This window comes from Pieris napi, chromosome 14, assembly GCF_905475465.1.
Source record: "Pieris napi chromosome 14, ilPieNapi1.2, whole genome shotgun sequence".
Lineage (NCBI taxonomy): Eukaryota > Metazoa > Arthropoda > Insecta > Lepidoptera > Pieridae > Pieris > Pieris napi.
Genome location: NC_062247.1, coordinates 8,427,031 through 8,454,300, shown reverse-complemented (window position 1 = coordinate 8,454,300; position 27,270 = coordinate 8,427,031). Strand labels below are relative to the sequence as shown.

The 27,270-nt window shown below is 31.5% G+C and overlaps 4 protein-coding genes across 5 annotated transcripts; 1 reads left to right on the top strand and 3 right to left on the bottom strand.

Annotated features, from left to right (window-relative positions):
* Positions 1-3,185: 3,185 nt before the first annotated feature.
* Positions 3,186-11,567, bottom strand: LOC125056326 (doublesex- and mab-3-related transcription factor dmd-4). Its single transcript, XM_047659377.1, has 6 exons — positions 11,043-11,567; positions 10,469-10,629; positions 8,019-8,192; positions 7,347-7,435; positions 4,302-4,467; positions 3,186-3,486 (listed from the first exon to the last, which is right to left on the bottom strand). Exons 2-6 carry the CDS (start codon positions 10,625-10,627, stop codon positions 3,202-3,204), a joined length of 873 nt encoding a protein of 290 aa, XP_047515333.1. The 5' UTR covers positions 10,628-10,629; positions 11,043-11,567; the 3' UTR covers positions 3,186-3,201.
* A 1,498-nt stretch (positions 11,568-13,065) lies between these two features.
* On the bottom strand, positions 13,066-14,721 carry LOC125055880 (integrator complex subunit 12). Of its 2 annotated transcripts, XM_047658546.1 has the most exons (3): positions 14,619-14,721; positions 14,100-14,534; positions 13,066-13,923 (listed from the first exon to the last, which is right to left on the bottom strand). In XM_047658546.1, exons 2-3 carry the CDS (start codon positions 14,526-14,528, stop codon positions 13,648-13,650), a joined length of 705 nt encoding a protein of 234 aa, XP_047514502.1. In that variant the 5' UTR covers positions 14,529-14,534; positions 14,619-14,721; the 3' UTR covers positions 13,066-13,647. The 2 variants fall into 2 exon arrangements, with proteins under 2 accessions (XP_047514502.1, XP_047514501.1); XM_047658545.1 differs by lacking the exon at positions 14,619-14,721 and having other exon boundaries at positions 14,100-14,608.
* Positions 14,722-14,830: 109 nt separating this feature from the next.
* Positions 14,831-18,556, top strand: LOC125055879. Its single transcript, XM_047658544.1, has 5 exons — positions 14,831-15,312; positions 15,389-15,610; positions 15,684-15,821; positions 16,085-16,304; positions 17,649-18,556. The coding sequence occupies exons 1-5, from the start codon at positions 15,073-15,075 to the stop codon at positions 18,080-18,082; spliced, it is 1,254 nt and encodes a 417-aa protein (XP_047514500.1). The 5' UTR covers positions 14,831-15,072; the 3' UTR covers positions 18,083-18,556.
* A 5,067-nt stretch (positions 18,557-23,623) lies between these two features.
* Positions 23,624-27,058, bottom strand: LOC125055881 (GTP-binding protein Di-Ras2). The gene is made up of 4 exons (XM_047658547.1): positions 26,623-27,058; positions 25,656-25,751; positions 24,530-24,790; positions 23,624-23,905 (listed from the first exon to the last, which is right to left on the bottom strand). Exons 1-4 carry the CDS (start codon positions 26,758-26,760, stop codon positions 23,771-23,773), a joined length of 630 nt encoding a protein of 209 aa, XP_047514503.1. The 5' UTR covers positions 26,761-27,058; the 3' UTR covers positions 23,624-23,770.
* Between the last annotated feature and the right edge of the window lie 212 nt (positions 27,059-27,270).

The window sequence follows — 27,270 nt, the reverse complement described above, 5'->3', positions numbered from 1 at the left end:
AGAATTACCAATACTGAGGTCAAAGAACTTTCCTCCGCTCTTTTTAATTGCTAAGTTTTTGAAGTGAAACTTCTTTAGAATCGTTGTGATTTCAAACCGGATGCAACGGAAAAAGCGACAGTAAAAAGAGACAGACACATAAATTAATAGGATTTGGCGTGGGAGAGAGTGAGATAGGAGGCATTATACAGTGTATAAACTTTAAATTAGTGTGTATTTGATCATTTTCTGAAATAAAAAAACAGATGTGTAAAAAATTAAATAAGTAAGTCAAGTAAGTAGTTAAATTATAAAATTAGATGAAATTTATCAATTTTATTTACATAATATCATTAATTATAGAAACTTTTTGAAGTGAAAACTTCTTACTACCTTAATTTAAAATTTTCTTAATTTAAAGTTTATACACTGTATAATGCTTCCTATCTCATTTTTTCCCACGTTGGACTTGTGAATTTATTTCAAACTTTTATTATATTAGTTTTTACCAAATAAAGATTGATATTAAAGTTATAAATTAAAATTTAACATTAAAAAATGTTTTTTTTTAAGAAAAGATCCTACATTTAGATAGAGAAAAAGTCTAATTTACATATTTTAATTATAAAAACTTTGTTTTTGAAGGTTTCACTTCTACCACGTGTGAATTGGACACATGATTTTTTTTTACAATACTGTAAGGAATCAAATAAATCAAATTAAACCCCTCACAACTAGCATGACGAAGTACGAGCACGCACTTACAACGGAAACAACACGCAGACTTAAATGAAATTTAATCGTCGATTTTATAAAATATTTAAATATTCTTAATATTATATGATTCAATGTAAACACTGATAAATTCCTACCATTATTTTCAAGTCCATGAAAGATCAAAGGACGTTAGCATATCGCCTTTGCATTATTAATGTAAATAAAAAAAAAGATACCACTATATAATGGAAAATTTAAATAGAAGGTAACTCCTGTGTAATAAGTCGCCATGCTACATAAAAGCTTTTCTGTTATAAGCATTTGTAGTCAGTTAAACCAAATAAAAATAAACAACATAATAAAATTCGTTCTTTATACACTGTCCAATAGTTAAACATAGGTTGATATGTGTTAGCCAAAATTTTGTCTTCATTTGTAGTGTTGACACGAATTTGTTCTTGTCTGCAATAGCCGGGGGCATATCCGTCGGCATATGGGGGACAACTTTCATGGATTGTACTAATCAAAACTAATAGACTTTACTTTATTTTACTTTTACACTATTTCTAAAATATTTATATTTATTTTCAACATACAAATATATAGATATATTTCAACATATGAAACAAATTGAAAAAGTTTGGTCCCTGTGGCAGTATATCTTTTATGCTTGCAACACCGGTAGTAGATAGCTACTAGCGTCAACGTAAATCTTTAATTAGCGCCTGTGCACTTGAACTACTCCAATCTTCTTTACAATTAATTTAACTTGACAATTCAAAAGTGTACTTGGTTACCCACTTGATTAAAGATATTTTGAGTTTGAGTTTGAGTTTAGCGCCTTGTTGAAAATGCACGTTTGGCAAGGATGATTGTATAGCAAAAATATCTTGTTGTTATTCGTACATAACACTCACAAGCTAGTAATAATAATGCCATCAAAACCATATCTTGTAAAAAAACGAAGTCTCGCAACGCAACTCTACCGGCAAAGGTTGTGAGATCCATGTAATTACCAAATCATGTAATTACCAATTCCGTTAAGTTAAGGGACCTTCTGTCTTAAGTTATTACGTAACTTAACTAACTTAACAACATCTTATACCGACCATATTAATATTACAAACCTTTTATATTTTTTTATACATAGATTGACTTGGCAATCGTATTAAACATAAAATTTAATATAATATGTATTACTTCTGAGATACCTTATGCTTTCATGTGATGGCCAATTCAATTTATTTATTTAAAACATAAAATGTTTGTAATATTGATATGGTCACTGTAAGATGTTGTTAGGTTAGGACATTACGTAAGTACTTAGGTTTCTAATTTTATCCACAACGAAGTTATAGGTTGTCGAAAAAGGACTGAAATGCTTCGAGAAAAGAATGGTACGGCCTCGAATTTGCGGGCGCAATGCCGTGCCAATATCTCTCTATCCTTTAGAAATAGACTTAATCTAAAAAATATTAATATTTCCGTTAAACTTTAAAATTATATGAATAAAACATTGTGTTTAATTCATATAATTTTAAAGTTTAATAATGACGACATAGTTATTTAATTATATGATAATTAGGTATGTATGTTTTCATATAAACCACCAAATAATATAAGACAAATTTGCACGCCATCTATATATGTATGTACCTACACCATTTTCGTGCAAATAAATAATAATTATTAAAACTGGACGCAGGTAAAAAAAGGCTTTGATACTATTCTATATATTTAATACAGATATCCTTAACGAAATAGTTATTGCAAACATATTACATAACGATACTTATGTTTCTATCTACATAGTAACATATTATTTTCATTTAAAATAAGGATCACAAATCTACGTATATTTACTATGGTAACTTATATACTAGATTAAACGCACTAGCGTTAGGTCTACATGATATTGATACATAATTTTACATGAAAAATTATTTAAAATATATTTGTGTAACGTAATCAATGGGTAATATGGAGCCATTCCACCAAGAGTGGCAAATGGTATATTATTTTTAATTTTCGAAAATGTCTAATGTCGAAAAGCAAAAGACTTTTATTAGACATAAACATATTTTTCTTAATTGGCACGTCTTCTCTTCTATATATATAATATATATTATCCATTCATAACGCCACACCCTTTATATCCAGCCAATGTAAGATTTTTGGGAGCTTCTGTATACTGTATACTTTATACATCCTACACTTTTTACAAGTAAATTGGTCTTAAAGTTGGCGCGCCATAAGAACACGGAATATATAAATAAGGTTGGAAGATTTGTATGAAGTATGATTCTATAATCATACGGCTCCCATGTGGTTGCTATGCATACCTTCTTACAAATTAATCCAGTATAGAAAGTTTGGAGTTAACTTTCAACTTTGAAAAGCAGAAGAAGCACGTAGCCTATGGATAGGCACAAACAATAAACAATATTTTTTTAATAATATAACAAAAGTGTTATAATACAATTAATACGTCATATTTAACAATCTCTAATGATGGCTGTTACACTGTCGACAGTCAGGCGCACAGGGATTGCAAGGTGGTGGGGCATGTGGGTGTTGGAACGGTAATAGTAGAGGAGCAGACAGAGCTGGTAATGCAGGAAGAGGCACCAACCAATCAGACCCACAGACCCTCCCCATAACCAAAGCCGACATAAGCGAGGGTGTACGAGGCCCTACAGGTCTGAAAGCTGACCATCTCGAAGGTTCTTCTGGGTTGGGCAATTCATAGCTTAAAGGTGGTACTATGGTTGGCAATTTTTCTTTGGAGCCCTGTTAACAAGATTTATGTGTTTTAAGAAAATCGTAAATATAATAAAAATGTTTAAAACATGCAAGTAACATGAGAAGTTCTCAGAAACAATTTGTAAGGTAAACGAATCTATGAATAAACGTTATACTGTAAAACCTTCATTTTTGAGATTTTAATTCTGATATAATTTTTAATAATATTTTTTTAATATTCATGAGCAGTGTCAGCCTAATAGCCTCTCAACTCTGAGGTTGTACATTCAAAACATGGCTAAACACCAATGTGAGGCCATGTGAGGATTTGTCTTTCTAAATGCGTATTTAACACTTGCTGGTACAGTGAAGGAAAACATGAGCAAACTGACATCCCAAAGATGAGTCGACGGCATTTGTCAGGCACAGAAGATAGATCACCTACTTGCCTCTTCAAGGTTCTTCGGGACATTGCCAATGCACCATGGTATATTAAAAATGAAAGTATCCACAAGGATTTTAATGTGGATACAGTCCTAAATACGGCGAAACCATTTGCCTTAGAACTCACTTAAACAGGCTATATAGCCATGAGAATGCTGAGGCAATAAACTTATTGACACAACAGGAATAAAACGCCTAATGAGAACTAAACCTCTTGTGTTAAAAAACCTAGTGTAGAGAATATGCGGTATCTCGGATACACGAACATAGTGTCTAATCATTATAGATCACTAAGACTGTTGATCAACCTTTGTTTAAGCTATTTATTAGTATTGTAGAAAATGAAGTCAACATAATATTAGTTATTAGCTTAAGGAAAATACATGATTATAAGGTTGTAGCAACACTGGTTTTTTTACCTGAATAGCATTGCAATGTTCAACTGCTCGCAGTAAGTCGTGGTTGCATCTTCGTAGAACTAATTCGAGGACTGATCGCTTTTTTCCAGGAAATAACTTCTTTAACATTTCCAAACTTGCTGTGCTGACTGGGTTTGCACTTTCGGAATTTTCGTTTGTAGTTCCGCTGTTAAAAATATATTATATAGTAGGGAAAAATATTTTGCAATTACTTTATTAGTGGATATTTTTGTAACAAATGCTCTACACAAATGTTTATTGGTACCCATCAATTTGAAGATATTTATATGATTTTGTAATAAAGGGTTAATGCTTGGTCTTGGAAAATAAAAGGCTGGAACGACTTCGTCATTCAGAGCACAAATGTCTCACCTTAATATCATCTGATAAGAGTGTTGGTTTGAGCACACATAATAAGAAATATCATTCCATATAGTAAATCATAATAGCTTAAATAGACTTTGCTAATATTTGAAAATAGCATAGAATCTTAGCATACAATTAATCTGGTACCTTATCCGTATGATAAGCGCATAAGTATTTTTAAATAAAAAATTACTAGAAAAACTAAAATAGGAACTTTCTCCTCTTCTTTTTGCTATTTATATTAACTCCTTAACTTTCCGTCTTTCAACCAATTTTCATTTATACGCCGATGATCTTCAAATCTACGTTCAATCAAGTCTCGATGATCTCCCACAAGCCATACAAACTACTAACTATGAGCTGGCAAAGATAGTTGACTGGAGTAATAACTTTGGTCTACTAATCAATCCCAACAAGAGTAAAGTAATAATTATTGGCAGCCCTTATTTCACGACGAGAATTGATTGGGCCAGAGTACCTCCTGTACATATCGACGGTGTGACTTTAAATATCAGCCGTTCAGTAAAAAATTTGGGGGTTTTAATTGATCATAATTTATCCTGGGAGCAGCATATTAAAGAAGTTAGCCGCAAATTGTATGGTGCCTCCAGTATCCTTCGACGTCTTAGTAATTTTCTTCCCTTTAGCACTAAAACCTCACTGGCTAAATCTCTCCTCCTGCCATTACTGGACTACGCCGATTCTTGCTCTTCCGATCTAAACGAGGAATTGCTAAATAAACTGGATCGTCTCCAAAATTTCTGTATCCGATTTATATTCGGTCTAAGAAAGTACGACCATATCTCTGCGTTCCGTAAACGGCTAGGCTGGTTACCCATTCGTCAGCGACGCGATGCTCATGTTCTCCATCTCCTATATTCCATTCTGTTCAACCCTAAAACTCCTTCCTATCTCAAAAATGATTTAAAATTTTTGGGATCCCATAACTATAGCTTACGCTCTTCCGAAAACTATATCCTTGAAATCCCGTGTCATAACTCCTCCTTTCTTGGCGAATCCTTTAAGGTCTCTGCAGTTAAGCTATGGAACGCACTTCCAGTCCCTATTCGCTTAGCTCCTTCTCTATCTTCCTTTAAATCTCTTCTTTACAAACATTACCTGTCCACATCGTATCCCTAACTTTAATAATAGGTACCTACCAATCTGTCGTGAGACTGATTTTGATTTAGGAAATTGAAAGTGATTCATGTGCATTTTCTATTATTATTATTTTCTTTTTTTCATGTATTCTTTATTAGTTTAGTTTGTTTTTTGTTCCTGATAAGTTTCTTTTTCTAAAAAAAAACTAAATATAATACATGTATTTTTGCACTTCTTGCCTTTCTTATGTAATTTAATACTTTTTTTTTTTCTCACAGTGGTTGCCTGGAAGAGATCGCTCGAAAGCGATAAGGCCGCCAGTTGCTCTCCTTTTTATTTAATTATGTCAATTGTACTATATTAATGTATATGCAACGAAGTGTTAATAAATAAATAATAAATAAGTGTAGTATTTTCTTTTGTAAAATTTATGTTTACCGTTATCATCATGTTATTCAGATTATATAGATTGTAACTTTTACTAAAGAAAGGTATAATAAATGATGTGGTGTACTTTATTAAATAAAATTAAACAATTGCGCCTAATGTTAAAAGTGCTGGCTTTTTATATCATACTAGCGGACCCGACAGACGTTGTCCTGTCTTAACTATGAATATTGATTTCAAATTGGTATAATTAATTTAAAAATATTTCAGAAAAAGAGTGTTTATTATTCTAATGCTTTATGTTATACAACATTCTTTGTTTGTTTTTATATTATCAATATAATAACTCCGATCGAAGCATATAATAAATTTAAACGATATTCATTTTTCTTACATCCTCTTTGACGATATTTGCAGCACGCATTCTGTCAATGTTATGTCAAACGCCAAAAGGTTACATCAAAAAGTTCGAATTGTATGGTGGTTAAGTATTCTTCAATTTTCTAATTTTCCGCGCAATTTTTTCTTTTATAAGAACTCCTGACAATTACAAACACAACAAAAAAAATCAGACAAATCGGTCAAGCCGTTTTCATGTTATGTCGTGACAACGGAAAACGGGTTTCATTTTTATATATATACCTAGATTACTATCCTATGCGCGGGTTACAGTTACACCTTTAATGAACCATGGTTAACATTAATATGACACTGAAAAAACAAGAACGTAAATCAGTATTACAGTAGTTGTGCATTCGAATTCTTTCTTAAACAAAACATAACATCATAAAGAAACCAACACGTCTAAGAACCAAAAATCGACGGTGAGTACACAGCCTTGCGATTCTGTAACTCACAACATGTAAACAATAAACTACAAGCTCCCTCCTTATCAGAATGCCAAATCGTAAAATTACTGCTTCACGACTGATTTGAACGCGACCGCCACTGCGAAAACCCCTGTGAGAGTTCGAAAAGTGAGTTACAGAATCGCAAGGCTGATGTCTAAAGTGAAAAGTCTTTATACAAAACAGATACAGTTCAGGCGATGATCAACGATTGTCTTTACTATGTCTCACTTCTGTCTGGAAGAAACTGCATTTAGCAGTAAGACCAACCATTTACATCCTCTGTTTTATTATTCTTTTTCACATGTTTTGTGTAATTAAAGTGTTATTATTATTAACTTACCAAGGCCGAAGTCCCAGAGTACGATCTGATGAATCAGGAGAACAACAGTCAGGAAGAGAATCACTGGTCTCACTGTCTATGTGAATCGGCTGCAAAAGAAGCTCTGTTAGCGACCAACGCTACTACATACACCGATACAAATGTTTCTAGGACTAGCACAACACGTATATAAAAAAAGGAGAATACTACTCAAATCTAGGTATGAATAATATTATAATGGATAGGTAAACTTTTTTTTTATGTAATAGGAGGCAAACGGGTAAGAGGCTCACCTGATGTTAAGTGATACCGCCGCCCATGGACACTCACACTGCAAGAAAGCTCGCAAGTGCGTTGCCGGCCTTTCAAGAATTGGTACGCTCTTTTCTACTCCAAGTCGAATTGGTTCGGAAATACTTCAGTGGGCAGCTGGTTCCACATAGTGGTGGTGCGCGGCAAAAACTGCCTTAGAAAACGCTCAGTTGTGGAATGACGGACGTCGAGGTGATACGGATGGTATTTTGTATTTTGCCTTGACTTCCGATGATGAAAGCTGCAGGTATTAGACCGAACCACTCCTCAAGACTCCTGTGCTTTTACGATTACACAAGAAAAAATCAGCCAGTCCAGAATACTAATTTATACTTTAAAAAATCTTATTAATTCTGTGTAATATAATAATGTCGGTCGTACAGTATGGTCATCAGCAGCGGAATCTGGCTCAGGCCCTGGACTTTGGCAAGGTCCCGTGACCCTCATACCATAGATTCTTCCCGGTGGCAAAGCCTCCAAAGACGTCCCGCTCTCCACTGACGCTAAATGTAGAGCGATTTTATCCTCTGCCGCTTGTTGCCTTTTTAAAGCCACCTGTATAAAAAAGGTAAGTGTTAAAGTGTATAGGAGAAGAATAGAAACCACATTTAAAATACAGAACTTACTTAACTTAAATAAATGCGTTTATGTTCTTTTCTCTCTTTAAAATTTAAAACGAAATTAAAAACTATGACTAATTAGACAAAAGTTACAACTTTTCAAATGAAATGAAAGCATGTTTTTGCACTTAAAGCACTTAAATTATTTCTCCTAAAAATTCTTTAAATTAATCTAAAAAAATTCTTAATATATTTGAAAAGTAAATTAATTCCACTCTGTTTATAGAAGTAATTCGATATAGTAAATTAATTTATCGGAAAATCAATGACAAACAAACATTGTTTGTTTGGTAAGCGGTCGGCGGTCACCCCGGGGACATGAGCGATGCCTCATTGGTAACAAAAACAAAATCTGATCCCTGCAAATTAAATTATAGTCTTCGCTACTGGAATACGAAATGTCTTTTTGCACATGATTTTGTTAACACTGTTTTCTTATATCAACGTTTTAAGTTAGTATAGAATATTAATTAAATATTTAAAAGGCCGGGGGAAATTCTGTCAAGTAGATAACTTTGTGCCTACCAAAACAACAATTTTTGCGAAAATGAAATGCAGAACATTCACCCTTGGAGCTACGAAAATGGTACCGAATTATGCCAAGAATCGCATAAAATATAACTTATTATAATTTATATTATTTATTAACTATATAATTAGATATTATTATATAACAAAAAATATCTGAATTTTTTATTTTGGGCAAATAATAAGGGCAGGCTTAGGTTTTTCAACCGTACCCCTAGTCTTATCTATTTTCCTAACTGACTTAAAATAAGTTCCAATTTTAAAAAGTTGCACGTTCGTTTGTAAGCTTCGAGATAGATTTAAAACAAAAGACGTCTGTTGAAAAAATGGAACCTGTAAATTTTATTAAAAATAAAAGACACTCCCGAATCTGAAAGTGGTAGGACACGATGCATTACTGTACAAACCGATCGATGTTTCATCCGGCGTCTTCTGTAAACATGTGCCACTTGTTCAAATAAACCCAGCATCGCATTAGCTGATCTCGATTTCACTACATTAAAACACATTAACGCCTCCGCGGGTATTTGTAAACGTATTGATAACACAGATTAGACTATAATTCTCGAATTACAATCACAAACTTTTTTACCATAGAGCTTAAAGTTTCGTAGCCCCTAGCGAAAGTAAGGAATAATAGAATATTTCTATCGATTGTTATTTGTTATATCTGCGCTCTATATCGTTTTTTTTTAAATTCAACAAATTACAAAAAAATGAATTACTATATTATAAAAATTAAATAAAACAAAAATAATTGTAATAAATTGCGTATTATTTTGCGTAATTCCCTTTACGTAGTCATTTATTAATGGATTTCATTCCTTTTTTTTAGCGATTGATTATTTTTACGTAGAGTATAATATTAACGACATTATAATAGCGTCTCCGTTGGCTATAGGTACTTTCCGTCGTGCAAAATAATAAAAGTGAATTAAAACAGTATTTTCGGAATTTAAGCACAAAATCTGGCGGCCGCAGATCAGACGGAAAATAATGGTGAATAGTACAGGTGACCCCAGAGCTGGTGCTTTCCTCGCTTAACAAATAAGAAATACTGCGACCAATCTACCACAGGGACCATACTTTTCAAATTTGTTTTAATTTTCTATTTATTAATTTTTAATAATTATTATTACTATGTAGGTTAAGAATATTGTAAATACTCTATATCCGTGTGATATTAAATATATCTTTAGAAATAAATATTAATTGTTTTCATATTTTAAGGAATTAACTGGTTTTTTTTTCATTCCGATTACACTTTATTTTTAGATCGAAGTCTTGAATGTGAAATTTACAATAATTTAAATTTTATACTTATATATATTTAATTTTGGATTTATCTGAATGTTGATAACCACAAAGATGTTATGATAACCACAACCATTTAAAAAATTAATATTTTTTTTATTAATAAGAAAAATTGCTACTAAATAAAATAAAATTGTTCCATACAATTGAGCAAAAGTCTAAGGATAAGGTCGTAACTTAACGATAAGTTTGTCTACCGTACCTATATCAAATTTGGAAGATATACTTAGGTAGGTACATACTAAATGTAACTCATAAGTATTTCAATAAATTAGTCTTTGCTTTTAACCGGCCCCTCCAAATTTAAAAAAAAGTGAATCGTTGTGATTATTATCCACTAAAACCTTGAATAGTTATAAATCTGCTTACCTGAGCCGCCATAATCCTCTGTCGTTCTTTTATCAAGCCACACTTAGGACATTGGCAGTTGCGATAAGCACAAGCTTTCTTATGACCACGGAGACTGGAGATCAAGCCATGATTACGGCATCTAGCACATTTTGGTACTCTCGCTTTTCCACTATTCATCTCTATGAAAACCAGAATATATGACAAGACAAATCCAGCACAATTTATATGTAACAAATTGTAGGTTTTGGGTTAGACCCTAGCTCTATCCTAGAGGCTTACCTATAACAATTAATATGGTGGGCGAGCGACTAGGTTTTGGACTACAAAAGCTTTATAATTAAAATATAGAAAATGTTTAAGGTTTATGGAACAGCGTTGAAATTTTTTTAAATAAATATAATCAAAAAGACAACTGTTTTTCGAGAGCAGCGTCTATTTATTGTATTCAAGTTCGTAGTTAAAATTTTTACTTTGATTTAATAAATATGTACTAGGAAATTAAAAATCAAGTTCAAGAAATGTTTAACGAGCAGGCAAATCAGATTTAATTAATATCACTTATAAATTGAGAAAACCATTAATAAATACTTACTTGTATACACAACGTTGGATTGTTATTCAAAAGCACTTGTAATTGTATCTTTCAAAAAAATCCCTCATAATTTAACACCATTAAACAGCCGCCCACAATCAACTACTAATATTTCGAGTGGTTTCACGAAACAAAAAAGGCGTTGCTACTAGAAAACTGTAGCAAACTTTCTGACGATGAAAAAGACTCTATTTTCAGAGATACAAAGCGCAGACTGAAATAACTATATACCAGCCTGCACGTTGCTATCCGCCCCTCGAAGAGATTCTACCAATCAGATTCCACCCTCTTAACCATTGGTTACATCTTTTTAAAAACATCTACCTATAGTAGTATGTTTCATTTAGTTAAGCAACAATATATCTATGTATTACGTTACTGTTTACCGTGGCGACGTGAAATGATGTTTGACGAGAAAAGTGGTTTTCTTTGCCAAAAAAATTATGATACTCATTCTAGTATCACGTTGCATACATTTTAAAATTACGTTATTTTTTGTATTAACATTTTAGTACAAAAGATTAATAAAAGGCTAATAAATAGTATAAGCTAAGAAAACAATATTTATTTTATTTTATTGATTGCATAGGCGCTATTTTCTATGAATTCTATTTATATTTGTGCCTTGAATGTTTTTATAACAATTAAAGTTAAATTTCCATTAAGTTGTAATTTTATTTAATAGGTAACACTTAAACAAATAATTTATTCAGATTGAAGGAGGTTTCTCAAAGCAAAAACTATTTTTAATACAACTAAGTCTGTATATTAGCTGATATTTTTACAAAAATCCATGTTAGCTCGTCAAAGCTTTTCCGTCGGCAATGGGGTGCGCGATAATGCTTGGACACGTGAGAAAAATACAAAGAAAAATTTGATTTTACAAAAAACTAAAGTCATCATGATTTAAATTTCTTTACCGCCATTTGAATGAAATTTCTCTTAAATTAATGTTATTAAATATTCATTAAGTTACAGTAACATAACGGTGCATATTATTTTTAAGTTTTCTTATTTTAAGATTGATCACTATCTATTTTTAGGCAGAGTGAGCCCCGCGACTATCAACCCTGCATTAAATTGATGCACCTACTCGCTTATACGGTAAATGAAAACACTGTGAAAACCGACACAATATTTATGCTTTGACAGCGTATACGTCTGTTTTCTCACGATGTTTTAGGCCAACTCCTACCTGCCAATCAAGATAACAGATAAAGAAACTGAGGCCATGACAATGGATTGCAGCTGGTTTCTTCTAAATCTAGGGGCACAGCAGTGCGCCCGCCAAGTCGAGCGAAAAAGCGGCACGGCCGTACCATCCTTTTATCGGCAGTTCAGGCCATTTTCGATTTCGTTGTGAATACATTTAGAAGCCCGAATTTGAAGTTACTAAATTTTACACAAAACTTACTCTCTTACTTACTGCGTGTTCGTAAACGTATATAAATATCAGCCGTATGGGTATCGGTATATAAATTAATTGAACTATTTATGCAGTATGATCTTTATCAATCAAATGAGTTGGCACGACAACTGCACTAATGGATTTTCTTTCTGTACGCTATTAATTTGCGCATACCATGAAGACACGGGCATATCATAAAAATCAAAGACGTCTTAAAGAAAAATTATCAATAAAACAGACGCAGTGTTTGCCACGTTCAGAAACGCGAATTATGACTCTCTTATGAGAAAACCCAATATATTTTTGACGTCGGAAGTCAGTCTAACGCTGTCTCTTTTCTAAATCTTACTTTTAGATTCGGTTCAGCTGCGTCTTAAGAGGTTCGAAAACCTTTATCACCTTCCCAGAAGTTACAAATCAGACCTTATAAAGTTTTCAAAGGTAAGGAGATTATTTTTAAAGGCACAGCACCCTATTATATGAAGAAGGTTTTAAGTTAGAGGTTTATAATTTGCCCTAAAATTTTTTTTATAATTATAAGTTTTCTCATGTGATTTTGTATTTTATTATAAATAAATATGTCAGCCTTTGTATTTTTATTATCAAATCCATATGTACCACTTTTATGCAAAGTAAACTTTATTTTTCCTTATCCTGTATTCACATTAAAATTGGTGCCAAGTAGTTATACAAATAATATTATACTCATGATTTTTATGTTCTATATTATTAACATTTTATACCCTTTATTAAATGAAATGAAAATAAAATCATATGGTAATGACATCTGTGGTTAAAAATGTTAAAAATATAGGTCTAAGCGCAATTCATATTTCATAGTTGAAAAAAGATTGCTTGGACGTCCAAGCAAAAAAAAACCAAAAAAGTCATATCATAAAGTTAATATCCAACATATTTATTATACAATATTTTAATATGTATTTACATTCGATAATAAGTTTCCTAAGTTAGTAATCCTATATTTTTCTATGTCTATATATCAATGTTTTTTGTTTTATACCTGAATACTTAAATTTACTGTTAGAATATACAGTTAAGAATTTAATGATTAAGATGTATTAAACATTAAGAATACCTACATTTATAACTAGGTTCTTTACAAATATAGCAATGAACAAGTCAGCGTAAAATAGCAATAGCAATTATTCCCAATAATTACCATTGAGAAAGACTATGTCATTTACTTTTCTTTTTCTCATGTTGTTTGGCAGCTTTTTTCTTCATTGTTTGTATTCTTTTATCTGCTGAGATGATATTAATGTTAGGGGTTACTACTTTAGATGGTGGCGAAGATGCAGATGCACTGGTTGTTATTTTTACCGGAGTAGAATCAGATACTCGAGTAGGAGATTTAACCACTTTGTTGGTGTATGCAAAGCCTTGTGTAAGACATGATGCACAATGCCATCCAGAACTCATATCATTATCACTTATTACCGGTTTGTGGCAGTCCTGAAAGAACATAAATTGATTAATTTAATTGTTAAAAGCCGCGATACACCCAACATGGCAGGGGGAAGAAATATATCTGCCTTCTTTGTCTACCAACCCTAATTGTTATTACTTTAATTACCATTATTTATATAATCTAGAAAATATTTTTTTATCAAAAAAGAAGAAAACAATACCTGATGATAGAGAGCATGACAAGCATCACACTCAACCAAGCGGTTACCCGCTTGCACTGCAATTTGCCTACACACAACACAAGTCAAATCCTCTTGTAATAAATCAAACGCCAACTCGCCATCATCCATAACACCTACATCTCCTTCTCTTTCTGGTATTTGTATTTGCTGTGGACTGTGTTGTGGCATCGGTATAGTTTTCGAGCTGGAACTCTTATCGCTTTTATGTTTGGACCGTGAGGGCGATGATGTTTTCTCCTCATTTAGATATTTTTTAGATAAAACATTACCAAGAGTTTTTGAACTCCCGTATGTTTGCCGAATACTATCATCTAAAGTAAGACGTAGCTGTTCAGTTGAATCAGAAGCGCTTGAATGTAAATATTTCAGACATAGTTTGATTGCTGGATCAAAATCTATTGATGACATTATAAACTGAAATTATTAAATAACGATATTTGAATTATAAGACCAGAGTCCGAGAGAGTCAGAGAGCGTACAACAAATAAGACCACTAACAGCTAACTTAATATCTTGTTAATGAAAAAACGCTAATAAATATATTTTTGTAGCTTTTAATTTTTATGCCTTGTGGCTTAGTTAATTCAATTTTCAAATCTGAGTCCTGAGACATTTAAACTTTAGTTCAAACCCTAGTGTCACTGTCAAATGATAACTCTCAAATTCAACTGACAAATCGACAATAGGAAACGTTGTAAAATGACAATTGATAAATAGTCATTTCCAAAGTTTTGGAACGTTGAAACTCTAAAAGTGTTAAAAAATATTTCAGAAAACGTGTATTTCTTTATTCTAAAAAGTGATAATTTCTCCCGTCTGACGTAGACATATCGGAAAGACGATTAACAAACTATGCAAAGTGTTTATAAAATGTAAACATTAATCGCTAACCAGTAAAAAAACATTTACTTGTACATATTTTAAGAACGTTCTTTTAACGACTCGCAGCATTATGTATCATGTATTAGTGTTATGCCTTTTTATTAAATGCATTACTTGTAATCCCCAAGTTGGACCAGATCCATGGGATGACCTTAATGTAAATAAGAATATTTTAGAGGATGACGACTTACCACCAGATTTAAAAATACCTAAACAAATAGCAAAATTTAAACCTGAACCTAACCAATGCATGAGTGATTGGTTTTATAAGCGATTACTAGCAATAATTTTAAAAGGTGGACAGAGAAAGGTAACTTAAGCACAATACAGTTTTAATTATCACAATAATAAAAGTATTCCTCGTTCAGAAGTTTTAATTTTTATAGGAAAATGAAGATGATACAATAGATATATCTCTACAAATGAAATTCAGTCTAGAGCAATTTAATAGCCTTGATGAATACATTTTATCGAACAATGCTCTTTCTGAAAATATGTTAAGGAGATCCATAGGACATATAGAAGGATCCATATATAAACCAACAATTACTGAAAGAATAGCCATGGCTTGGAGTGAATATGTCTATACATATATTATAGAATATAAAGTGAGTTGAAAGTAAATTAATACTGTGTATAATTGAGAATAAGAGGAGTTATAATTATTTTCAATAATTTCAGGACTACATAACATGGAGCCTAACAATAGCTGCAATGGTTGCTGCTACATGTTGGTTATGGCATTATGTGTCATACAAGCACATGTTAATATTTTTGGGAGTAGCACTATATTTATATGAAGTCTTTGTTTCATATAAAGTAAGGATATTGTGTTAAATTCAATAAGTTTTTATTTATTTTTACATATACATTATTGTGATGAGGTAACTTGCATCTGTATACAGAACTGAAAATATTTGCAATTTAATGTTTTTTTATTTATTCCAATTATCTAAAGAATATTAAAGATGTTTTATTAACTGCACCAATAAAAATTATTAATCCTAAAAAATAAAACTAACCAAGGGATGGGTTAGCTTGTATTATGTTAATGTATACATGATAAGTTATGTATGTTTCAGGAAGCTGAAAAGGTAGAAGTCAACCGATTTATATCAGGCCTTAACTCATGTAAGTGGCAGTTTTGGACGTCGGAATGTGTAGTGTCTCCACCAGACCCAATAGTTATGTTAAAACATATGAACCCTTTGAAGATAGCTGCAAGGATGTTCACAACTATTATATCAGAGCCTATGATCACAATCAGTGCTACTGTTAATACTATAGTTTTAAGTATCACAGGTAAATATATAATTATAACTAGCTGCCCCCGCAAACTTTGTTTCTCCTTAATGCGTAGCCTACCTTTTAAGTATATACCAACATGAATCATTGTGCTATACATCCCCAGACACTGTTTGGTATTCCGGAATGAAAACTTTTTTGGGTTTTTCTGTGATTTTTCTATATATAAACCTCAGAACTCAAGTTATAAGTTCTTAACTAACAAATAAAAAATAGGGGTTGATCATAGAGGGTAGATGAAAATTAAGAGTTGTATGTATTTTTGTCTGCTGTATCATAACAAAATAAAAAGGAAAAAAAATTGTCTAAAACATAAAAATTTTGGGGTGTACACAAGGGGTGTTCACTTAGGGGTTTGAAAGGTAGTAGCTAATTCTCAGACTTACTGAATATGCATAAAAAATTTCGTAAGAACATACTCCTTCGTCATGCCGTTTCGGAGGAGTATGGGAACGAACATAATGACACGAGAATTTTATATACATATTAGATAATTAATTGACAATACACAATTAACAGCAGCATAAAATAACAGATGTAGAGATTTTTACCATTAACTACATAAAACTACACATTAATTTACATAAAATAATATTTGAATTGAATAAATAATATTGCTAATTTATATTTGAAATTAGGGATGCATCCGATACCGATACCGATATATCGGCATCGGCGATATTTTAATTGCCGATACAACGATACTTTTCAAATTTCGCCCTTTAAAAAAGTAATGTAAACGCGTATCTTTTTTGATCTAGTTCGTTGCATACGAGCCACGGACCCGCTTTTTCCCCGCGTATTCCATTTCGCTAGATTTTCGATTGTTTTCACTATTTTTTCGATACCCAATTAAATAAAATACAGATTTACAAAAATCTTATCAATGTTAATTTTAATTATTAACAGTTACTATTTATTTTATTTTAATTAATTTATTACTCTCAATTCTTAATTTTAATAACTAAATCTTTAATCTTATACGTTTATATGTTTGTCACTTAATATTTATTAATAAAAATTGAAAACTTGATATATTTTACCCTAATTTAATTTTAATTCAATAAGCGTTGGCATCGGTATCGGTATCGACGATATTTCTCTAAGATTATCGGTATCGTATCGGTGAAAAGGCGTATCGATGCATCCCTATTTGAAATAATCCCCAAGGTTTAGTATTGTTTAGAGATGCTGCAATTTCTATTAATAAAGCAATTCAATGTTAATTGTTGGTCAACCTATGAAAATTCTGTCTTTGTTCAAAGTCTTGTCTGTGTTCTATTGTTAGTGAACTATTTACACTTATATTGAAATATTGTAATGTTTATGTTATTGTTTCAGATGATCTAATGTATCCATTGAACAAGATTGCACAAGTAATATTAGTATTAATATTCAATGCTATGCTCATAATGTTACTTGTTGGCATTGTATTCAACTTCATACTAAATATTCCGTTTCAATTAAATTTATTTTACATACTAAGTATTGCCTTAAAACAGCGAAACGGAAATGAACCTCCAAGGCAGACGGAACAGGTTCAGGCAGGGGATCGAATCACAAATGAAACCTTAAATAGATTTTTAGATTTGTGCTCCAAAGCGTTGACTGTTAGTCAAAATAATCAAAATTTGCCCATTACTAATTCTAGTCAAAGTCAACCCGTTCAGGGTATGAAAAGATCAGCCAGCACTGGAAGGCTTCCTAGCATTAAGTCTAGCTTTAATCAGGATTCAATCAAAAGAAAGCATGGTGGGAGTGGGGACGCATCATAAAATTAGCATTATTTAGAAACGCCATTATTCAAACAGTTTTGGTGTAGGCCTGAGTATTGTCAAGAAAAATTTTGGTTAGATTTAAATCAAAGATCACTTGGATTTTCTTGATATTTCGAGTTTTCCGTATTTTAGAATAAAACCTCTACAAACTAAATAACATAAATGCAATGTATAAAATGGTTACCGATACGGAGAAAGGGGATAAATTAATTTTAGAACCGACTAATTGACCGGTATGAATGCCGAATGGGTAATTAATTAATTGCATATTTGAGTTCGATGACTATTTAGACTTCTAAGCTATGTCGATATTATTTATTTTTAAGTATTTTCTAACTTAAACAGTTTAAAACTTCATCAAAATCCGTTCAGTAGTTATTGATGTATATATATCACCGTAAAATTGTAAAAACCGTTAGATTGTAATCTATCTCGCGAGATTGTAAACTGTCGAAATATTATGAACCTCAACGAACTGCTTACAAATTAACGTATTATTATTCGGTAGTTATATGAAATTGTTGGGAAGTAAAATTAATCTGTAATTGACCAAAGAAGTTTGAATGATAACTAAGTTAGTGTAGTACAATCTACCGAATACCGATAACCGATAACCGATAGATTACAATCTAACGGTGTTTACAATTTTACGTTAACATATAGACACCGTACATATACGTAAATAATGACGTAACGTACAACGTAAATATTTTTTTTAATGGCGTTTATATAGTCACCATTTTATAAAAGCATTGCTCAATCAGTACATACTCGGGCAAGAAACTAATCTCTATGAATTGAATTATGAATTATTTGTTCAATAAATGAGGACAGGAACGCACACTTTGCTACTGAATGTGTTGCCATACAAATCATATGGGCAGTAAACTATGATTTAATCTTACGTTTTTTAGTATTTTTCACTATATATAGTAACTGTGATAAAAATTGTGAATCTAATGCATAATTGATAACGATATTTTAATAAAAAACCTAAAAAATATTTAATATTTTATTTCGTGATGCCTTAGTGAGAAAGTGTTACAAGATAAATTAAAAAATATTAGGTAATTGAGATATTCGGTTCAGATACAAGAAGCATTATTTCTTGATACACCAGTATCTAAGTATAAGCGAGTTCTATTAATCTATGCTATTGGTCAACAAACATTCGCAACCTCGTAATAAATAACATTATAACGTAACATTATGTACAACATCACTCCATGTGGGACGAACTCCCAAGAACTTAGTTGAACGCCTTCACATAATCCATACTAGAAATCATGTCTTCATTATTTATATTTTGTGCGTCGAGTAAAATATCCAAACTTATTTGCTGTATATTCCCACGCTTTATCATTTTAATTTAATAGAATTATTTTTAACGAATGCTTGAGAGTTTTTAAGAGATTCGCTCAAAAGACGTCCAACTAAAAATTCTCGTTCCGTCCCACGTTTTACAAGCTTTAACCGTGTCCCTGAGGCGCCTACTTCCACCTACACTACAACTAAGGATCTAAAACTAATATTATACAAACGTGAATAAACCGTGAGGTTTGAAAGTTTCTAGAAGCAATATCAATCTAACAAAATTTAGAAAGAGTAGAAATAAGTCTTCCAGTAAGTAATTATATTCATACAATCTCGAATTATCTAATTGAGGCAAGGAGGTAAACATAGTATAGTAAACTTTGAACTATTTGAATTTAAAGAGTTCCCTAATTGGGTTCACTACTAAAAATTTAGACAAAATCGATTTATATAATTGAAACTATTTCAATATTATTGCCATATTCGTTATTCTGCACCTTAGGAGAAGTTTTATTCAATACATTTGTAAGACAATTTGAATAGTCTTACTTCCATGGGTATTTAAAGTGAAGTTGTGAAGTACCCACAAATTTTAATTATCTATGGAATGTTGTAGTACCCACCCATGAAAGTAAGAAATTGATAAGCTCACTCATTGACTACACTACTTGTAGACTTATTTTACAGATAATGGAAATTTACAAATGTATTTGTCATTAATAAAGTTGATCCAGCTCCTTCGATCACTTTAACTTCATCTGCGTCTCAACAGTCTGGATTACGATTCAGACTTGCCAATTTTTAGCAAGCCAAAAATAAGGAGCTGGATGCTCACTTCTTAATAGGCAATTAAATGCAATGCTTAAGCGGAAACAAAACAATAGATATGCTGAAAACATCAACGAATAATGCGTTGTTAAGTGAGCAGCTCTCCATTCGAACATCTGTAGGTTTAAGAAGAGATTGAAACTGTTACAGGAGACGAGATAAAAATTATCTTTAAGAATAAAATTCGTTAATGCCTACTCATTTAGAAGATATGTTAGAGGCATTTTGTATTGAATGGGTTCGATTTTAAAACGCATAGAACAACTTTAAGATTAAACGACTTATCGTCCGGGGTTTACTTTAAGTACGGTCTATTATGCCAAGCACAGACTTGTATTCCTTCTAAATGAGTCAGCAGAATCTTAGCGAAGACCGACCGCATAATGAAATCCGTCAGAGGCCTAGCAGCAGAAGATTGAAAGAACAAAGATTACCAATAAACATCAAACAACTTTAAACAACATTGGTCCAGTTACAACAATATAGTAACAATAATTTGTTAAATGTATAATAATCTTAATTATAACATGTGCCCAAATACTAAGAAAATTAAACATTTAAATTCACACGCGTACATAATACCTTTAAGTCAAAAGATTCAATAGTAATAAATACTATCAATTTAAATTTAAGTAATGAATTTCATCGCATCAGTTAAGGGTCTACGATTATTGTGATATATTCTTTACCGACGTTGGTTCGATCTGTCATCTGCCATAAATAAAAAATACGCGCGTAAATCTCGCGACACATTGTTGCCACATAAAAAATTAGAGCAAGAAGCTTATCTCATATTTATTAACATTTGTATATATAGTGGACGGAGGTCCACTATAACTACTAGTAGGAGTACTATAACGTTTTTTATAATAGTAGTTTAAAATGCCCGAAATTAATAGTATCAAAATGGCGTTTCTTTAAAAAAATATTGCATATGCGATATGCATATATTTCTTCACCCATTCAAAATAATTTAATAATTTCAAGAACTTAAACTTACCAATATTTTGATATATGTAAAAGCGTGTGAATTTAAATTTATTATATTAGAAAAAATCAGTGAAATATTCTTGCGTACTTAGAAAACTAAGGGTACGTAAAGGTGGGTATGCAAAAAAAAAATGCCTTTGTGCCGCCCACGTTTCAACGGCTCTATACCTATAAGGCTATAACCTCGCTATTCGCATACTACTCGGTCACAGTATGTTGCCATTGGGGGAACGTTACAACATAAACTATGTCCATATATGTATCCTATATCTAAATTAATGACTGTCAAAATCACGTTTTCTCAATAACTTAACTAGATATCTATGATACCTGGCGATAGACATAATTTTTAGGACATAGACAAATCATAGACACCGGTGTGTTTATTTAGCTTACAAGAAAAATCTTGAATTTACTACGATAAAAAAAATTATATTAATAATTATACTTTCTTAACAATCCTTATTAAGTCGGCCACTGACGATACGTCCATTTAGTAGATTTCCTTTTGGATGCACTCCAAATGGAAATTTATCGAGATACGGTACCATTCACGATACTTCCATTTGGATGCATGGCGTCACTTCGAACTTTGCAATCGTACGGAACGGAAATAAATAATACTATGGATAACAATACTTTACTGGTGGCAGCAGTTGTGTGTATTTTATTAAAAAGACAAAAAAAAACCTAAGAGAAGGTGGATGAAGGATTGGTTGAAACAAAGAAATACTTTTATTTATTTAATAATATAAATATATTTATTTAAAAATAGAAATACTTTTATATTTTTCTATTACTTCCAACACAAAGTCACGCGCGGGCAAAGACATAATAAAAAGAAAATTATAACGCTTGACAAATACACAGCACATGCACCACCATCGACATCAAAACATAAACTGAAACAAAAACCTCAAAAAAATGGACGCCGTTTCGCCCATTCACGGACAATTCGGACTGCTTCCATATGGCGTGGCGCACGTTTCTGCCATTGACGGACGGCCACGGATGACGTCCATTTGGCCTGGACGCATGGATTTCAATCCTTTTGGAAATCCAGAGCTGGCTGACGTCCATCCAAATGGAATACTTTTTTACCATTCATGGGACGATTTTGGACGACGACTACTCCATTCGGATTAATGGACGTATCGTCAGTGGCCGCTTTTACTTATTAAGTTTATATACGTCAGTAACGTATAACATCACGATTGAAAGGCGGCGTAATACTATTGTCTATGACATTTCCCAAATCGCATTTATCAACGTTACATATATTTCGTTTCCGTGTACAGGCAAACATATTGTGACCGAGATACAATTATTGTAATCGACTAGATAAACTTTTATGGACAATTCTAATTAGATATGTTAGTGAACGATATAAATAAAGTGCACTAATGACTAGCGATAGCTACATTATATTCACTAAATTTATTATTTTAAAATAGTCAAAATATCATACGCGTGCCATTGTGAGTTGTTTTACGAACTTAGATGAATTTTAATGAGAAAAGTATCTAGAACCAAACTTCATAAACGAATCTTATTACTGTAGTAATGCAGAAAAATTTCAACAATTACTTGACTTCAAATATTTTGTTAATGATAAAAATAATATAAAACCTGAGAGTATACGAGAAATGTACTTCAGTCTCCTAACTTTGTTAAGTTAGCATTCATGCAAGAAGGCCAGTGGGGTCCGATTTAAATATATTTCCCATAATAAAATATATACGGTTATATATATACAGAGTACATATAGAAGACAAGGCCTTTCGAAGTGACATCGTTTCCTTGTATCACTCCCAGTTCTAGAAAAAAATCAAGGTACTTTTACGTGAAAAACGTATTTTGGCACATTTTACTCACAATGACAGATCATTCGTTGGTACTGCAAATACAAGCAACATAGCCGCATAGGAACGATTTATTTTATTTATAAAATAAAATGCACAAAATGAGATCATATATAAAGCCTATTTTCGTTTCATCATAAACATAGAGGATGAGAAGCTGACAATTGTCAGCTGTCAACTTTAAGTAACTTTATAAACATTCACAACGAACATTCAATTCAAACGAATTCAAAACGAATAATTAAAAAATAAACGAAAGAAGCGTCTATAGTTTATGCGATCTTTTTATATCTAAGTCCAGGTAAAAAAACAGGATAGTTGTTTTTAACTGCCCATCCTCTATATCTAAAATGCCAATCAAATTATAGACAAGTGTTAAACTCTTCACTTGTCTATTGGTTTGGTACTTAAAAAGAAAAAAATAGCATATATATTAATTAACAGTAGTCCTATAGACTTGATTTCGTTGTATTTTCACTAACGAACGCGACTGCGTTCAAATCGTTAATAACTAGTGTAAATAAGGTTAATTTATATAGCAAAATATATAATATATTATGTAATAGGCATAATGACTTATTTAAATGCTTTAAAACAATGACTAGAATGACACAGCAACATTATGTCATATAAAATTTCAAACATATTAAATTTGTATCACACTATGTTGCTACTAAAGAAAATGATATAACTACATCAGTAGGCATTTTTCTCTACCACTTGCTGATCCTTCGCCGCCATCTTTAACAGTTTTCTCTTTTTTCTTTTTCCCCTTGCCGTCCACTTGTAGCGATACGTTTCTATTCTTCTCCATATTAAGCAACTCCTGTGAATAGTTACGTTATATTAAAAGGTGTATTAAATTACAACTCTCGTGGATAAAATTTGATGATCCTATACATACATATAGTTAGAACGTTTATGACTCGAAACGGCTAGACCGATTTTAATGATTTTTATTTTCTTTTATCGAAGAGCGTAATAAATATTAAAATATCAACAACTTGACATTTGATTCGACAATTTAATTTTTTGCGCTCGATGTAAATGTATCGCATAACTTCCGAAGTACTAAGCCAGATTGCATATTTCTTATTATTTGTTATTGTTAGGACATGGTGTGTATGACCGAAGCTTGAAAAACCTTAAGATTATTGTCTTTAAATCTAATAAAAACTGAATGAAACAGATGACACATAGACAAATGATTGTGATACATAGACAAAATAGAGGATAGTGCAGTCATTGAGGAAAGTTATACATTATACATAATAACTTTTAAGTAACTGTTTGTCATAATATTAAAAAAAAAGTAACTGTTTATTCATGGAACTGGGACTGGAGAACTGGATTCGAAATTTAAAGTAGACAAATACATGCTGTTGAGGCTGCTGCAATGAATAGTTGTTGGGTAGTTTCAAAAATTATCAAGTAAAAAATATTAATCTACCTGAAACAGCTGTGTAACATTATGGTTGGTTTTCGCTGAGGTCTCCATAAACGAAACACCCCATGCTTGTGCTTGTGCTTGACCCTCGGCTGCTGACACTTCTCTTATTTCGGGACTCTCATCACACTTATTACCTGCCAGCATCACTGGTATATTTGGTAGATCGGTACCTTTTATCTCTCTTATTGTTTGCCATATTGGTTTTAACTCTTCTAATGACTGCCTACTGCTTACTGAGTATACAAGTATGAAGGCATGTCCCTGTAACAAAGAATTAATTTTGTTTGAAATTATACAAAAAAAAATTAGACGGCAATTGATAATATGGAGGATAAAATTAACATTTTATTTGCTATGGTTATATGTTGCTTATTGCAGTTCTTAATATTGAGAAAAGCAATATGATATGTAAATGTTGCTTTTGTATTCGATTAATGTGTGTTAACTTGGGTTTTTGCTCTAAGTAAGCTCTTTCAAGCTGAGGCATTTTATCTCATTCAAAAATTCATCAAATTTGAACTTATGAATATTACAAAATAAAGTGTGAAAAGCAAATATATTTTATAAAACATTTATTCTATTTCCTTTTATTTTTTAAATTTTAGTTAACATCCCTTTTTTGTTTGTTTACATTCAACTGTAAAATGGGTTGATTCTTTTATTGAGTACAATGGCTTCTACTATAAACATTGGTTATTATTGAATTGTATTAATGTGAAAATTATAATATTCCAAAAATGCGCGCCTAAACTTTAATATGTTTCAGATCCTGGTTTAGATATTGGCATATCACTTGCCTAGGATATAGAAATTAATAAGTGTCCCATAACTATCATTGATCCTGTATTACAGAACTTTTTAAAATTAATAGGACATAATATTATCACACAGAAAATGAAAACATATAATCCTCTAAATACCTCAAATTCTAGCACCACTATGTACAAATATATGTATAGCAGGATATATTTCTTTATTAATTCTATAATAGCTTTAAGCCAAAGAAGCTTAACATGAGATTTAATTTAGAACCTAAACTAATTAAAAAGTCAAACATTGGTATTTAAATTGTGCTTGCACAATCCTATCCAAATAAATAAGAATTGTTTAGATATTAAAGAAGTACCTTGCTTATTGACAACCTCTGCATAGCTGGGAATTGGTGTGAGCCTGTTGTGTCCGTAATTTGTAAAGTACATATTGTTTTGTTGCTGCTTATGACCTGAAAAGTTATTAATTTAAAATAAGTTTAATGTAGAGAAATTTAAGTATTTAAATAAACTGAAAATTTTGAATTAAGAAATAATAAATATTTCTGTATATGAATGGAGAAAAGTAGACTACTAGACTAGAAACTAAGATCATTTTGTATTCAATATACAGTGACCGATCATTATGATTCGTTATAATACAGGTTTCGCTATAGGGAGAGAAGAATTAATGTATGGGTATTGGGTTAAACCAAATAAATAAAACTCTTTATTTATTCGTTATAACAAATGTCGTTATAAAAAGTTTACACTGCATTATGAAAATAATTAATTATTGAGAAAAGCAAAGTACATATATGGCTCAGGAGGAAGGACAAATGTCTGCCCAAGTTATTATTTATGGAAGTTTCATAGCTGCTGATGTTGTGCCAAAATTATTTTGGCACAATTTCATATTACCCTTTAATGTAATTTATATTCATGAAATTGATTGATTCATGATTTTTATCTAGATTGCTATACATTAAAAACTAATAAGCCAATTTTTTTCATTCATTGAAAAATATGTTTACAAAATAATGTTTCAGTATAACTTAGTATTTATTTTTGTTACAATATTGTGTACTATGTGTCGTAATTATTATTGATGATCTTTAATATTCAATTACTGAGCTTTTCATTCTAAGCGCGAATTGTTTTACAGGTTTTACTGGTATTTTTTTTTAACTGGTAGTATCTATAAAAATACTAATGAAAAACACTAGTATGGTACAAGTTGCTTTTGGCAGAGTAAGTCTAATGAAAACGTTTTAATAGTTAAGGGAATAAATAAATATATAACGAAAATTTAAACATTCCAAAATTTAACTATGAACTTCATACCTGTCTGTATGTGTCTTCGATTGTAGGTATGTAAGATTCACGGAAGGTACCTTTAACGAAACGTAAAACGAGTGAACTTTTTCCCACTCCTCCTGCTCCAAAAACAACGACACGGTAATCGTTACTTTGCTCCGGCATTACTGGTTTTCAGAGCCTCAACCTTCTTGGAAAATCAATCACAATAATTTTTACGGAACTTTATAATTATAACTGCATCTTATTTATTCAATTCTTCATCAAACTCAACTTAATTAAATAATATAAATCATATATGACTTATGATATGTAAAAATAAAAACACATTCTTATTTTTTTTTATATCACAACGCCCAGTCAAGATATAGGAGTGAAAACTGAAAATCCCCGTTTGCTTAAAGAAAATTCATTGAAAAGCACTTGAGGCGCGGGGTCCGGGACGGGTACGAGTTTTCAATTTTCATAAAATATGTCACTGTCTGGTGTCTATTTTAGTTTTTTTTTTTTTTTTTTTTTAATTATTGGCCCGCACGGTTTGTGCATTGTGGCCCAGGGTCAAAAACAGGGAAACGGGTAAAAACATAAAATTATCGGCTATAAAGGAATTTAGGAATAGAAAAAAATTAATCTACAAAATAAAAGATCAATTCTTATAAATCTACATAAAAAAGG